The sequence below is a fragment of the Arachis hypogaea genome, chromosome 4, assembly GCF_003086295.3.
Source record: "Arachis hypogaea cultivar Tifrunner chromosome 4, arahy.Tifrunner.gnm2.J5K5, whole genome shotgun sequence".
In the NCBI taxonomy this organism is placed as follows: domain Eukaryota; kingdom Viridiplantae; phylum Streptophyta; class Magnoliopsida; order Fabales; family Fabaceae; genus Arachis; species Arachis hypogaea.
Genome location: NC_092039.1, coordinates 5,602,593 through 5,618,372, shown reverse-complemented (window position 1 = coordinate 5,618,372; position 15,780 = coordinate 5,602,593). Strand labels below are relative to the sequence as shown.

At 39.1% G+C, this 15,780-nt stretch overlaps 1 protein-coding gene across 1 annotated transcript; it reads left to right on the top strand.

The window, feature by feature from the left end:
• LOC112795969 (uncharacterized) lies at positions 1-1,287 on the top strand. The gene has a single exon (XM_025838196.3). The coding sequence runs from the start codon at positions 357-359 to the stop codon at positions 1,002-1,004; it is 648 nt and encodes a 215-aa protein (XP_025693981.1). The 5' UTR covers positions 1-356; the 3' UTR covers positions 1,005-1,287.
• The last annotated feature ends 14,493 nt before the right edge of the window (positions 1,288-15,780 follow it).

Sequence of the window (15,780 nt, the reverse complement as noted above, 5' to 3'; positions counted from 1 at the left end):
GTAAACAAATTTACATGGATCCAATAGTCAATTTAGTCAAATAAATATAAAAAATTTAAACCTCATTCTGTCCATTCAATACACTTAAAACTCTATTTCACATGCAAATAAAACTCTTATTTAGCATGTAAATTTAAAAAAAATTAGACTTAATGATTTCTCGGTAATGACGTTTAGACTAGGTAAGAGGAGGGTTTTTTTGTGTTCTCGGCATAAAACCTCATCAACTCTTGAAAGCTGAAAGCCTCTCTCTCCTTTTTTCTTCTCTTTCTTTTCTTCCATTTGAGTGTTAGATAAGAAGACCACACCAAACCAAACGCTTTCTCTCTCTCTCTCAACTTCCAAAGTCATCAACCATGAAGAAGCTTTACCGAAAAGGAACTGTTCACCCGTCACCGCCAATCATCTCCGACCAACTCTCCTTCCTTCCGGCCACCATCCTCACCCTCACCGCCGCCCTCACGCCAGAAGACAGGGAAGTCCTCGCATACCTCATTTCCTGCTCATCCTCCTCCAACAACCCCCGCCGCACCACCACCACCACTTCAAGGAGCAGCTCCGCCTCAGGCGGCGGTGACCATGCTCCAGTCTTCAGCTGTAACTGCTTCCGTTGCTACATGAGTTACTGGGTGAGATGGGACGCTTCGCCGAATCGCCAGCTCATACACGAGATCATCGATGCGTTTGAGGAGTGGTTAGCTCACAAAGGAGGAAAAAAGCACCACAACAATGGAGGAAGGAAAGACAAGAGGAACAAAAGAGGCTCCAATAGCAATAAGATGCAACAGTCAGGCGAGTTGTTGAATCGGAGCGAGTCAGTGCCGAGTTCTGAGAGTACTGAGTCGTCATCGTCAACCGATTTGGAATCGGTGGTGGTGGCGGTGGAAAATAGTAGCAACGATAGTGATGAAGATGGTGAGAGGGTTGAAGAGGATGAAAAGGGTTCAGTGAGAAGGTTCGTGAGTTTCATTGGAGAAAGGATTTGGGGCGCTTGGGGACAGTGAATCATCAACAACCAACAAAAATAACAACAAAACCTCAACAACAAAGAGGAAAGGTGGGTTCAGAATTTCACCTTCTCTTTTTTTTTTCCTTTCTTTTTTTTTTCTCTTTCTGTACATTATTATTAATTACTCTTCCTCCTCCTATGCAATGTCTAAAAGAAGAAATGTTATTTCTCTCTTTGTTTTTTTGTAATCCAATGGATTAATTAGTTTTGTTATAAATTTATAATCATCAATCACAACATACATATGTTATGAGATGTCATCTCATTTTGTTCCTTGATATTGTTGAGTTGTTATGAAAAATAATCCTAATATCTAGGTACTTATCACTTTAATCCAACGGAAAATAGAAAATCAATTTCTTTGCTTAGACTAATGATTTTGATTTCAATTTGAGTATCTCCGTGGCGGCTATAGCTTTGTTGTTGATTGATAAATTGATGAATAGGTATTGTTGTAGTTCAAATATTGTAAATTTCTTTTCTAGAAAATAAAAATTGTAAATTGAATTTCTTATTTAGAAGAGATGAATTTGACCAGTTATTTTTCTTCCTGAGGAAGTTTTCTAGATCGTGTAGTAGTCTCTGTTTTTTTCCCTTGGGATGGAGGAAGCTCGCGAGAAAATACGCAACAAACTCGTGGATAATTCTTTTCCTAAGCGTGTATATTCAAAGCGGAAATTTTGCATTTACTCGTGTCTTTTCTCTTTTGGTCCTTATTTAATGAAGTCTTGAGAATTATATATTCTTGGAAAAATGTTTGGCCAGAATGTTTTTCTTCTATAATTAGTACATTTCAAATTTTGAGAAAAAAAATCTATATATTTAAACGTGTTTTAATTATGTTTTTAGTTAAAAACACATGTTTCCATTATTGTTAGGAAAATTCTTTATATTTTTTATTTTAATAAACAAATAATACATGTATTAAAATTTTAATTTTTTTAATTGATAACATTAATATGTGTTTCTAACTAAATTCTTTAGTTATTATTACATCTACATGGCTCTGTTCCTCTTCAATTAAGAAACAAATTTCATCACATTGATCATTTGTACTTGCTTGGACAATTTTCAATTTAACAATGAGAAAAGTCAAGTGAACGGGGAGTGGCATTTTGGATTAGATGACATTGTTAAATAACTAAGTTCCTTTGGTCCAAGGGTAAATTCATTTGCGTAAAAGCTACTTTTTCTGATTTTTTGAATTAACTTTTCGAAAAATTAATTCATAATTTTTTAAAATAAATAAAAATACATGATTTCTCTTCTATAAGTTATTCTATGTTTTTATATAAAAAAAAATACGAAATTAGTATTGGCTTTCTATCACTTTTTTCATTCAAATTTTCATCTGCTAAAAATATTGGCCTTCCACTATAATTTATCTGTTGAAAATATTGATCATTCACTATCATTTTAAAATAATATTCTATCTGAATCATTTAATGCATATATTTCTTCCATTTTTTTAATCATTTTACTACTTTATTTTTATTATTAAATTTATATTTAACATTGTGTGTGGCATAAAATTTCAGTTTTAATTTTATTTTTATATAGCTGTTATTATTTTTACAATTAGTTATAGTAAGTTCTTAACCCTAATAAAAGAGGATAGAATTTTAATAGAAGTAAAAATAAAAAATAAAAAAATAGCAACATAATATACATTGACACACATTTTATATTTATTTTTTATTTTTACCTACTATATCATACGCAATAAAACAGTAAATACTAACTATACAATAATTTTTTTGGCATTGCCGTCAGCCCATCAAAATTATTGTGAATTAAAATGTTATTACTATTTACTACATACAAGAACACTGTTATCGGGAAAAATGAATTAGAAAAACCAGTTTCTAATGATATTACATAGGAAGAACAAATTGTCTACAAAATAGAATTAATAAGAGAATAAATAAAAAATTAATTTTCTAAACAATCTTAGTGATTAGGTTATATAAAATCAACATTTAATATTAAAAAGTATTTATTATTATTATTATTTTAATATGTATTTTTTGAATTATTTATTCAAATGCTACAATTTTAAAATAAATATTTTTATAATTAAAAATTTAGATATAAAATAATTTATTTATAAACTGCTATTAATAAAAAAATTTATACTTTACACTTTTTTTTAAAAGAGTTTATTTAAATTGTTTAATAAATTAGGCCTAAGTTGAGGGAGGTCGAAATCATTGCCGCGGTTGTATTTATGTCCTCTCCTATTGAGGGTTTTTCAACTTTTCGTGTCCATTTATTTTTCTTTTTACAAATTAAAGTTTAATTATAAATCCTTTTATAAATATAAAATTATAATAATGCCAAAAAAGTTTATGTATATATGAAATAAGATTATAACTCCTTTTACCAAAATAATAATAATAATAATAATAATAATAATAATAATAAATCCCTTTTTCCTTTTTATGAAATGTTTGAATTCTATAACTCTGTTTTGAGCTCTTTAATTATAGTTTTTAGTCTCAGAATTAGAAAGTTATAGGAATTCTTTAAAGAATCACCATGTTACTGAAACAATCTTTTGGGTGTGTGCAGATATGATTAGATGTGATTTAACTAGTTAAGAAATTTTTATATTTCTATAAATTTTATGATAATAAAAAATATTCTTATTTCTTTTTTTGGAAGGATTGGTAAAGTAAGTTGTTTAGATGAATTAATTTTTCACTTTTCAAGTATCTAAACATCAAATTCGCAGATATTACTTTCAGGATTAGTCTTATTTCTCAGTGGGGCCAACCATGAAGCTTGAGTTGGGAGATTAATATTGTAGTTTGAACTTTGAACAATTGAGCATAATAAACTTGTTCAATAAAACTATAAAAGTAATAATTAGATGTAACTCACAAATGCACTCCGAATAATCTTTAGTATTATAAATATAAAATATTTATAACCTTTTTACATATTTAATATTATTAAGAATTTAACTTTATATAAATTAATAAATATTTTTTTGTTGTTAGAACTTTTATATATATATATATATATATATATATATATTTATTAAGTAATATAGATTAGGGATAAAAAATTAAAAACAACAAAAAGGTAGGTTGGTGGGGCGAAGAACGAGGTAGGCAAAAGTTAGGGCTTCGATTGAAGCAAAGGATGCCAAAAAAAAATAAAGTATCAATCTAATTTCTGAATGACAAGACAATCTTTAATAAAAAATACATTTTATTTAAGTATTTAATTTTGTATTTCCTCTGTCAATGCAATTTTTTTTGCCATTTTCATGCAAAAATTTGATAGAAATGACTCGTGTGAGGTTCAAAAATGGATAAGAATCTAATTGTCTCTAAATTTAAATTGATTAAGAATTTATTTGTTTTTTATTATTCTTTAATAATATTTTTTAATTTTTTTATTCATTATATTAATATTTTTTAATAAATAAGTATAAACTAATTAATAAATTATTTAAATTTAAAAATATTATTTATTATGAAACTAAATAAATAATTTTTAAATATAATTTTTAAATATATAAATAATAAATATTAAAATTCAGTTAATATAATAATAATAATAATCCTATAATATATTATTATAAGGATAAATAATAAAAAATAATTAAAAAATATTGTTTAAAAAATAATAAAAACAGATAATAAATCTCTAACCAATTTAAATTTAGAAACAATTAGGTTCTTATTCATTTTTGAACCTCACAAGTTAGCAATTTCTATCAAATTTTGGCTGTAAAAATAACAGAACAAATACGTTAGCAGAACAGGACCGAGTTAGTACTTTACTAAAAAAAATTGGCCACCATTGATCCTCGAATTCCATATACTTGTTTTTCTTTGTTCTCCTTCTCCAATGTGAAAAAGCCATTTTCATTTATTCTTTCTAGTTTCTATGTATTATATGTACTGTTTCAAAAATCATCCTCATCATCACAGCATCTACCATTTTCTCCCCTTCTTTTTTTTTTCATTTATTTTTTCCAATAATGTTTCGCATAATAATGTAACCAAAACAAATAATGTATCGCATAATCCTTCATTGATATTGCCTTTATTAAATCTTAATTTGAGTTAACTAAGTTCTTGCAAAGTACTTCTTTAATGAAAGTGGACATTTAATATTAGTAGTAGTAGTTATTTTCTGCAACGACCCTTTATAAATAAATAAGATACGATTTGTATTCGGATTCTAATGAATGTTGACTTATCTCCTTGTAGCTTTTGTTTTTCACTATTTTTGTGTGCATATTGCTAATTCGTGAATGACTGAATGGATTAATTATTTTATTTTTAATCTTTAACAAAAAAACTTTTCTACACCAAACATAATAATCGGAATTTTTAAAAATAATTGATTATTTATTTTTATATATTTTAAATAAAAATATTATTTATATATTAAAATTAGTTACTATCTGTTCATACCCTGACCTAACGATAAGGGTCAGGTCCCAACAAAAGGCCCAACCCAAAAAGGTTGAGCTTCGCCTTGTACCGACCTCCTCCTTATGAAGTCGGTTCCTATCACGACTAACTCTAAAGAAGTCGGGAACGAAGATTAGCTGCCAGATAATCACTTATTCAAATGAGTAACTGCCCCTAAAATCTCTCTACCCACTTCCAGAAGCCATATCTCAACCTCCCTAAGATAAAGGAATGGTTATCTACCTTACAAGGTGGAACTACTTCAGCGGTGGTTATTGGTTCACCACTATAAATACCCTGACACCCCTCAGGTATCTCCAAGTCCCAATAATCTCTAGACCTGCTTCTACCCTTGCTGACTTAGGTATCGGAGTGTCTTTGCAGGTACCACCCCCCATTCTTTCACATACACAACTCGGAGGCGGCTCCCAGACGTAAACCAAGTCGGAGACCACACTCCTCCAACGCGTGGGCCTCACAAATAAGCCCAACCACCGTCCGGTTCTAGGTAAGCCCGGAACATTGGCGCCGTTGCCGGGGACCCGAGAGATCAACCAGTGATGGTGGACAGATCCCCCGAAGAGGGTCATGTAGAGTCAGATTCTGAATAAGAGAATCTGGACACCGGAAACAATGACGCAGACTTGACCCTTCACCAGGGAACCAACGATCAGCACAGAGAAGGTACCTCCGGAGTCAAAAATCCGAAGGTGAATTCTTCAGAAGGGCGCGAATTCGGAGAAAGATGGACCATCCCATGCAACTGAACTCATGGGATTAGTCCACGTCCACCAAAGTCGCCTGGAACAGTTAGAACAAGAACGGGAGCGACAAAGGGAGACTGAGAAGAACCTAAAAGAGGAGATGGAACGACGAAAAGAGTTAGAAAGGAAACTCTTGAAGTTAGAATCCTTCCTCAAAGGTCGGAACTCCCATGACGAACGAGAAGAACCGCCCTTAGGAGGGGAGGATCCTTTCAGCGAAGACATAATGAGGGCAAAAGTTCCAAGGAACTTCAAAAGCCCCGATATGGACCTCTATGACGGAATCACGGATTCGAAGCATCACTTAAGCAATTTCAAAAGTCGGATGTACCTGGCTGATGCTTCCGACGCTACGCGATGCAAAGCTTTCCCGACGACCTTATCGAAAGCGGCGATGAAGTGGTTCGACAGCCTCCCTCCGAGGTCGGTCACCAGTTTTAAAGACCTCTCAAGAACGTTTTTGATGAGGTTCTCTATCCAGAAAGACAAAGTGAAACATGCGCCGAGCCTTCTGGGAATAAAGCAGGAGATCGGAGAATCCTTACGAGCCTATATGGAAAGGTTCAGCAAAGCATGTTTAGAGATCCAAGACCTGCCCACCGAGGCAGTCATAATGGGGTTAGTCAATGGGCTTAGAGAAGGTCCCTTCTCACAGTCCATATCCAAAAGACACCCCATCTCCTTAAGTGATGTGCAGGAAAGAGCTGAAAAGTACATCAACATGGAGGAAAATGCTAAGCTGAGAGATCTGAGTTGGCGACCTGGGCACCTCCCCTCAACAAAAGAAAGGGAGAGGGAAACCAAGAAAAAGGAAGAACTCGGTCTCGATAGACCAAGGAAATATCACTCTTATACTCCTCTAAAGGTTTCTATAGTGGATGTATACAGAGAAATTTGCAATACTGAAAGGCTGCCACCTCCCAGAACCATTAAAAATAAAAAAGGGGGGAGCTGCAGCGACTACTGTGAGTACCATAAAATATATGGTCACTCCACAAATGACTGTTACGACCTCAAAAATGTGATAGAAAAGCTGGCTAAAGAAGGTCGGCTTGACAGATATCTCTTAGAAAGGTCGGACAGTCATGGGAAGAGAAAGCGAGACGATATGGATAGAAGAGACCCACCACCGCAGACTCCAGAGAGACATATCCATATGATCTCAGGAGGGTTTGCGGGAGGGGGACTGGTGGACGAAATTGTGATCACTACAACTTCGCACAACTAACCAGCAAGTGTACTGGGTCGTCCAAGTAATAAACCTTACGCGAGTAAGGGTCGATCCCACAGAGATTGTTGGTATGAAGCAAGCTATGGTCACCTTGTAAATCTTAGTCAGGCAGACTCAAATGGATATGAATGGTGATATACGAATGAAACATAAAGATAAAGATAGAGATACTTATGTAATTCATTGGTAGGAATTTCAGATAAGCGTATGAAGATGCTTGTCCCTTCCGTCTCTCTGCTTTCCTACTGTCTTCATCCAATCCTTCTTACTCCTTTCCATGGCAAGCTTATGCAAGGGTTTCACCGTTGTCAGTGGCTACCTCCCATCCTCTCAGTGGAAATGTTCAACGCACCCTGTCACGGCACGGCTATCCATCTGTCGGTTCTCGATCAGGCCGGAATAGAATCCAGTGATTCTTTTGCGTCTGTCACTAACGCCCCGCCCTCAGGAGTTTGAAGCACGTCACAGTCATTCAGTCATTGAATCCTACTCAGAATACCACAGACAAGGTTAGACCTTCCGGATTCTCTTGAATGCCGCCATCAGTTCTAGCCTATACCACGAAGACTCTGATCTCACGGAATGGCTGGCTCGGTTGTCAGGCGAGCACTCGGTTGTCAGGCGATCAACCATGCATCGTGTATCAGGAATCCAAGAGATATTCACCCAATCGAAGGTAGAACGGAGGTGGTTGTCAGTCACACGTTCATAGGTGAGAATGATGATGAGTGTCACGGATCATCACATTCATCAAGTTGAAGAACAAGTGATATCTTAGAACAAGAACAAGCGGAATTGAATAGAAGAACAATAGTAATTGCATTAATACTCGAGGTACAGCAGAGCTCCACACCTTAATCTATGGTGTGCAGAAACTCCACCGTTGAAAATACATAAGAACAAGGTCTAGGCATGGCCGAATGGCCAGCCTCCCCAATGATCTAAGATAGCATCAGAACAAAGATAACTACCCCGATGAAAATACAATAGTAAAAGGTCCTACTTATAGAAAACTAGTAGCCTAAGGTTTACAGAGATGAGTAAATGACATAAAAATCCACTTCCGGGCCCACTTGGTGTGTGCTTGGGCTGAGCAATGAAGCATTTTCGTGTAGAGACTCCTCTTGGAGTTAAACGCCAGCTTTTATGCCAGTTTGGGCGTTTAACTCCTATTTTGGTGCCAGTTCCGGCGTTTAACGCTGGGAATTCTGAGGGTGACTTTGAACGCCGGTTTGGGCCATCAAATCTTGGGCAAAGTATGGACTATCATATATTGCTGGAAAGCCCAGGATGTCTACTTTCCAACGCCGTTAAGAGCGCGCCAATTGGGCTTCTGTAGCTCCAGAAAATCCACTTCGAGTGCAGGGAGGTCAGAATCCAACAGCATCTACAGTCCTTTTTAGTCTCTGAATCAGATTTTTGCTCAGGTCCCTCAATTTCAGCCAGAAAATATCTGAAATCACAGAAAAACACACAAACTCATAGTAAAGTCCAGAAAAGTGAATTTTAACTAAAAACTAATAAAAATATGCTAAAAACTAACTAGATCATACTAAAAACATACTAAAAACAATGCCAAAAAGCGTACAAATTATCCGCTCATCAGGGACTCACCAAATTCTCTCGTAAAAGGCATCTCAAGAGAGTCTACCAGGTCTGAGGAGAATCACGCGACTTCCCTACCATTTCATTCACAAAAGAAGATGGGCAATGAATAATCCATGGACACGATGATCCAGTGGTAATAACTATGATCCTAGCAAATGCCCATCTCCACTGAACCCTAGTAGACCAAGGAAGCTCAGTGGACATCCTTTTTAAGCCCGCTTTTGACAAACTAGGGTTGGATGAGAAAGAATTAAGAGCTTACCCCGACACCTTATACGGATTAGGCGACACGCCAATAAAACCACTAGGATTTCTACCCTTACACACTACCTTTGGAAAAGGGAAAAAATCCAAAACTTTGAGTATAGACTTCATAGTCATCGATGTAGGGTCAGCATATAATGCTTTAATCGGCAGAGCTACCCTTAATCGACTCGGAGCGGTGGTATCCACTCCCCACCTTTGTATGAAATTCCTGACCTCAGCGGGGATAGCAACGGTAAGGGGAGATCAGAAATTGGCAAGGAAATGCTACAATGAAAGCCTAAACCTGAGAGAAAAAGGCAGAAAAGTTCACACAATAGAGCTCGGTGGCGCAAGGGCTAGAGAAGAGCTGCGACCACAACCGGGAGGAAAAACCGAGGAGATACAGGTCGGTAAAGAGGAAGGAAAAAATACTCACATAGGAGTCAACCTAGGGGAAACCCTAAAACAAGGATTGACTAAGCTCCTAAGAGACAATTCCGACCTCTTTGCCTGGAAGGCCTCCGATATGCCTGGGATAGACCCCGAGCTCATGTCCCACAAGCTCTCGGTCTACCTGGGGTCCCGACCTGTACAACAAAGAAGACGCAAGCTCGGGCCAGAACGAGCCCTGGTAGTAGAAGAACAAGTACAGGCGCTCCTAGAAGCCGGCTTCATCAGAGAAGTCAAGTACCCAACATGGCTAGCCAATGTAGTGCTAGTCAAAAAACAAAATGGCAAATAGAGAATGTGCGTCGACTATACCGACTTAAATAAGGCATGTCCCAAGGACCCTTATCCGCTACCAAGTATTGATACCCTAGTAGACTCCAGCTCGGGGTATCAATACTTGTCGTTCATGGATGCCTACTCGGGGTATAACCCCGATGTATGAGCCAGACCAGGAAAAGACATCCTTCATCACGCCCAGAGCAAATTTTTGCTATGTGGTCATGCCATTTGGATTAAAAAATGGAGGGGCCACATACCAAAGGCTGATGAATAAAGTGTTTGCCCCCCACCTTGGGAGCTTAATGGAAGTATACGTCGATGACATGCTGGTGAAAACCAAGAAAGAAGTCGACCTCTTGTTAGACCTCTCGCGAGTCTTCGACACCATAAGGTTACACGGGATGAGATTAAATCCCGCAAAGTGTGCCTTCGCGGTAGAGGCGGGAAAATTTCTAGGGTTCATGCTGACACAAAGAGGGCTTGAAGCCAATCCCGATAAATGTAGAGCTATCCTTGAAATGAAAAGTCCGACCTGTTTAAGAGAGGTCCAGCAGCTAAACGGCCGACTTGCAGCCCTCTCCAGATTCTTGGCAGGATCAGCATTAAAATCCCTTCCGTTGTTCTCCTTATTGAGAAAGGGATGTCAATTCGAATGGACTCCTGAATGCGAGGAGGCATTCCAGGAGTTCAAAAGATTCTTGAGCCAACCTCCCATTCTAACCCGACATGTAGCTGGAGAAGACCTCGTCCTATATTTATCTGTAGCAGACAAGGCTGTCGCGTCAGCCCTGATAAGAGAAGACGAGGTCGGCCAGCATCCAGTGTATTTCATCAGCAAAGTCCTACAAGGACCCGAGCTAAGATACTACAAACTAGAGAAGTTCGCCTACTCCTTAGTAGTGGCCTCACGAAGGCTACGACCCTACTTTCAAGCTCATACAGTAAGAATCCGCACGAACCAACCCATGAAGCAAATCCTCCAAAAAACCGATGTCGCAGGGAGAATGGTTCAATGGGCAATAGAGCTCTCTGAGTTCGACTTGAGGTATGAAACTCAGACGGCGATTAAAGCCCAGTGTCTCACCGACTTCATCGCAGAATACGCAGGAAACTAAGAGTAAAAACCAACTACATGGGAACTCTATGTAGATGGATCCTCAAATAAGACAGGAAGCGGTGCAGGCATAATATTAGCGGATGAAAGAGGAACCCAAATAGAGGTTTTCCTCAAATTTGAATTCCCAGCTTCAAATAATCAGGCAGAGTATGAAGCCCTGATTGCTGGATTGAAGCTGGCAGAAGAAGTCGGTACTACAAAGGTGATGATATACAGCGACTCACAAGTGGTGACCTCCCAGATAAGTGGAGAGTATCAGGCAAAGGACCCAAATATGAAGAGGTACTTGGAAAAAACTCTGGAACACCTTGGGCGCTTTGCAGAAACTGAGGTCAAACACATAACTCGGGATCTTAATAGCAGAGCAGACGCCCTATCCAAGCTAGCAAGTACCAAGCCAGGAGGGAATAACAAAAGCCTGATCCAGGAAACTCTCCAGGAACCCTCCGTGGTAAAAGTAGAAGCCAAACAAGAGGTCCTTGAGGTAGCCGGTTTAAACCTCGGATGGATGAACCCCTTGGTCGAATACATGAAATTCGACATCCTTCCCAAAGAGGAAAAAGAGGCCAAGAAAATCCGGAGGGAAGCACAACATTACACTTTGGTGAGAAATATTCTCTATAGAATGGGGATATCAACGCCATTGTTAAAATGCGTACCGACCTCAAGGACCACCGAGGTGTTAGAGGAAGTTCACAGTGGGATCTGCGGAAATCATCTTGGAGCAAGGTCACTAGCCAGGAAAGTGATCCGAGCTGGATTCTACTGGCCGAACTTGCAGAAAGATGCCACAGAATTTGTGAAAAAGTGTCAACCATGTCAGATGCATGCAAATTTCCATGTGGCTCCCCCGGAAGAGCTTATCAGTATCACTTCTCCATGGCCCTTTGCAAAATGGGGAATGGATTTGTTAGGTCCTTTTTCCCCAAGCGCCAAGACAAGTCAAATACCTGATCGTGGGAATAGATTACTTCACAAAATAGATAGAAGCAGAACCATTGGCCACCATCACCGCTCAAAGAAGTCGGAGGTTCCTCTACAAAAATATCATCACAAGATATGGGATACCTTATTCCATTACTACAGATAATGGAACCCAATTCACCGACTCTACCTTTTGAAGCCTAGTAGCCAGTATGAAAATCAAACACCAGTTCACCTCGGTAGAACACCCGCAAGCCAATGGACAGGCCGAGGCAGCCAATAAAGTCATACTGACAGGGCTGAAGAAAAGATTACAAGATGCAAAAGGATCCTGGGCTGAGGAGCTCCCACAAGTGCTATGGGCTTATAGAACAACCCCCCAATCCGCCACTGGAGAAACGCCCTTCCGACTAGTCTATGGCGTAGAAGCCATGATACCAATAGAAATTGATGAACAAAGCCCAAGGGTGACTCTCCATGACGAGATCGGGAACATACAGGGGCACAAAGAGGAGCTCGACCTGCTCCCCGAAGTTCGAGAGCAAGCCCAGATAAGAGAAGCAGCGTTGAAGCAAAGGATGACTAGAAGATACAACAAAAAAGTCATTTGAAGAACATTCACCCCAAATGACTTAATCCTGATCAGAAACGACATTGGAGTCAATAAATCGGGGGAAGGAAAGCTCGCTGCTAATTAGAAGGGACCATACAAAGTCAATGAGGCCTTAGGAAAAGGTTATTATAAAGTGACCTACTTAAACGGCACCGAGTTACCAAAGTCGTGGCATGCTTGTAATATGAAAAGGTACTACAGTTAAAAGCGAACTCTACTCCCTGATGTACTCTTTTCCCAACTTCATGATTTTTCCCAAAATCAAAGGGTTTTTTCTGGAGAAGGGTTTTTAACGAGGCATCATAGTAGGGGCTAAGGGAAATAGACTGGCAAAAAACCCTTAGTAGCAGTAAAAAGTACCTTTCCCAATAAATAAAGATCTTTTTTATTTATCTCTCATAAAAATTTCTTCTCGTTTATTTTCTTTTCTATGAAACGCGTCGACTTAAGCTCGACAAAACGTGAAAATCCCATGAACCGACCTAAATGGTCGTCAGGATAAAACGACGAGGTACAAATCGGTGTAAAGAGGTTATATAAGTTGATCGTGAGAAACTCGGAAACACTCCGACTCATAAGTCGAAATGAAAACCCGAGTAGAAAAACTCGGAAACACTTCGACCCGTACTTCGAAAACCGAGTAGAAGAAAAACGGATCGCAAAAATAACCTAAGACATAAAAGCTCAATAAACCACAAAGTTGAGTATAAAGGAATAGTGGAAAAGAGAGATCAAAAAAACCTAAGGACAAAATACTGTCAAGATCATAAAGACAGACAAGCCAAAGAAAAGGTTTTTCAAAAGGTCGGAGAAACTTTCTAAAGTACCAAACAAAAACAGAAAAGCATACACACAAAAGGTAACTTAAACCCTTATCCAAAAAAAAAAGGGTATTTCCTTGTTAAACATAAAACCCTTATCCAAAAAAAGGGTATTTATAAATATTTTGTTTATGACCTTAAGGCCAGAGAAAAAGTTAAGTCACCACCACCATAAACATAAAAGAGTTTAAAAAAGGGGGGACCCACAGGCCGGGCCCCCATATAGCCAACCAAATTTCTAACTATCACCATCGGGAGTAGTAGAATCACCACCAGAATCAGGAAGAGGAGTCGGAGCGCCATCAGGACCAGGGAGAGAGGCACCTACAGGAGTTGGAAGAGAAGTCTCGGGAGTCTCGGAAGAACTCGGAGCATTATCTGGACGGGGAGGAGACTCTATGATTCTCTGGCCCCGAGTCTTCAACTCGGACTCAGATACAGGTCGGGGAGGAGACACAATGGCCCCATTAATAACAATTTTGTCAGGGTCCAAAGGAGAGAGATTCAAGTCAGGAGCGATGACTCCGACTTGCTCCTTGAAAATCCTCCAAGCCTCCTCGGCTCCCTCAGCAATAGAGTCCTCCAACTCGGCATAAGCAGTCCGAGAATTCAACAAGTCCTTCCTCACCTCCACGAGATCCTTGAACAAGCTTGAATAACTCTCCTGCGCCTTCTTCCTCAAGCCCTCCTCCATATTGTATTGGGCTTGTAACTTGCTCCCCTCCTCCCGAAGGTCATCCTTCTCCTTCCTCAATTTAGCGACCTCCTCCTTCAACTCCTTCTCATGTTTCTGATATATGAGAAGCCTTTCCTCCAACTCTTCAACCCTCGAAGTTGAACCCAGAGAGCTAAGAGGAGTCTTCTAAAAAATATCAAGAAACTTGGTACACACCGCTGCCGCCCTGACACTCTCCTGAGCCAGAATAGTGAGGTGGTTTCGGATAGAAACATCATCCATACCTATACGAGTATGGGGATAGATGTGTTTCCAGACAAATGCAGGTGCATCCACCTTAGCCTCGCCTTCAAAAGAAGAGGAAGACTCTAAAGTCTTGCGCTTCTTCTTCTCTGGCTCAGGAGAAGGTCGGGGGGGAGGGGGCGGCTGAGAAGAAGCCGAAGAGGAAATAACAATAGGCCAAGAAGGGGTTCCCAAAGTTTGAGGAGGAGGAGGAGGAAGAGAGGAGCTAGTTACCCTGGCACCGCCGGCCCTGGCGCGAGATCTTGCCCTGGCTTCCTGGACTCTCTGGTAAGATTCGCTGGAATTCTTCTTCGCCATCTCTGTAAAAGCAATTATTAGCCAAAAAATTCAGACAAGTCGGAAAAACAAGATATAAGTCGGAAACAAAGTATAAAAGATAAAGGCTACCTAATTGTGCCTGGACAAAGGCCAGCGACCCCTGGAGAAATTTTTTGGTATCCAGATATGGGGCCCTCCCTCACACTTCTCGGAGGAACCCCACAATGGCTGCCTCCACCTCATCCAAGTCATCCAAACCATATTTCTCGCAGGGAGAGGCCTCCAACCAATACAGAGGAAAGCGAGGAACAGAATTTTCATCCAGAAAAAAGGGGTGGTGACCCTCTACACCTTGAACTTTGAAAAAATAATTTTTAAAGTCATGGAAGGATTCATCAAAAAGGGTGAAAACTCTCCGACCTTGTATGGCTCGGAAAGACACCCATTGTTGCTTGTTATTTAACCCACTGAAGGGCTTGGTCATATGGAAAAGATAGAAGAAAATCCTCAAAGAGGTCAGAAAATCTAAGGCGTGGCGCAAAACAGCTATTTCAAAATCAGAAAATGGAAGAAAAACACCCAAACGGGTAATCATGCTTTCATACATATAGAAAAAATGAGGAGCCTCCTCAGTATCCCTCCCAAAACTAACCCGATCTTCCAGACCCGGGACCACCAATTCATACTTCGGCTCATCCTCCTCAGAAGTACAAATATGGTGATGAGTGCGAAGGTTGGTGATGAACTCGGCATCGACCAAGGGTTCCTCAGCCAAGACCGTAACATCAACCCACTGAGCAAGAACTTCTACAGAAGACATTTTTTCCCTAGGGTACGATGTAAACCTACAAAGGGAAAAGAAAAAAGAATAAAAAATGAGAGTCCCTAAGGGGCATGAAATCTAAACAACCTACGACGTCACCCTCTCCCTCTCCAAAGAAAATAAAAGGCATGCAGAAGCACTTAATAAAAGGGGAAGAAAGAACCAACCTTTGCCTGAAAAGAAGTAGAGGAAGATGAAAGTCTTCAACGAAGAGTACCCCACGAA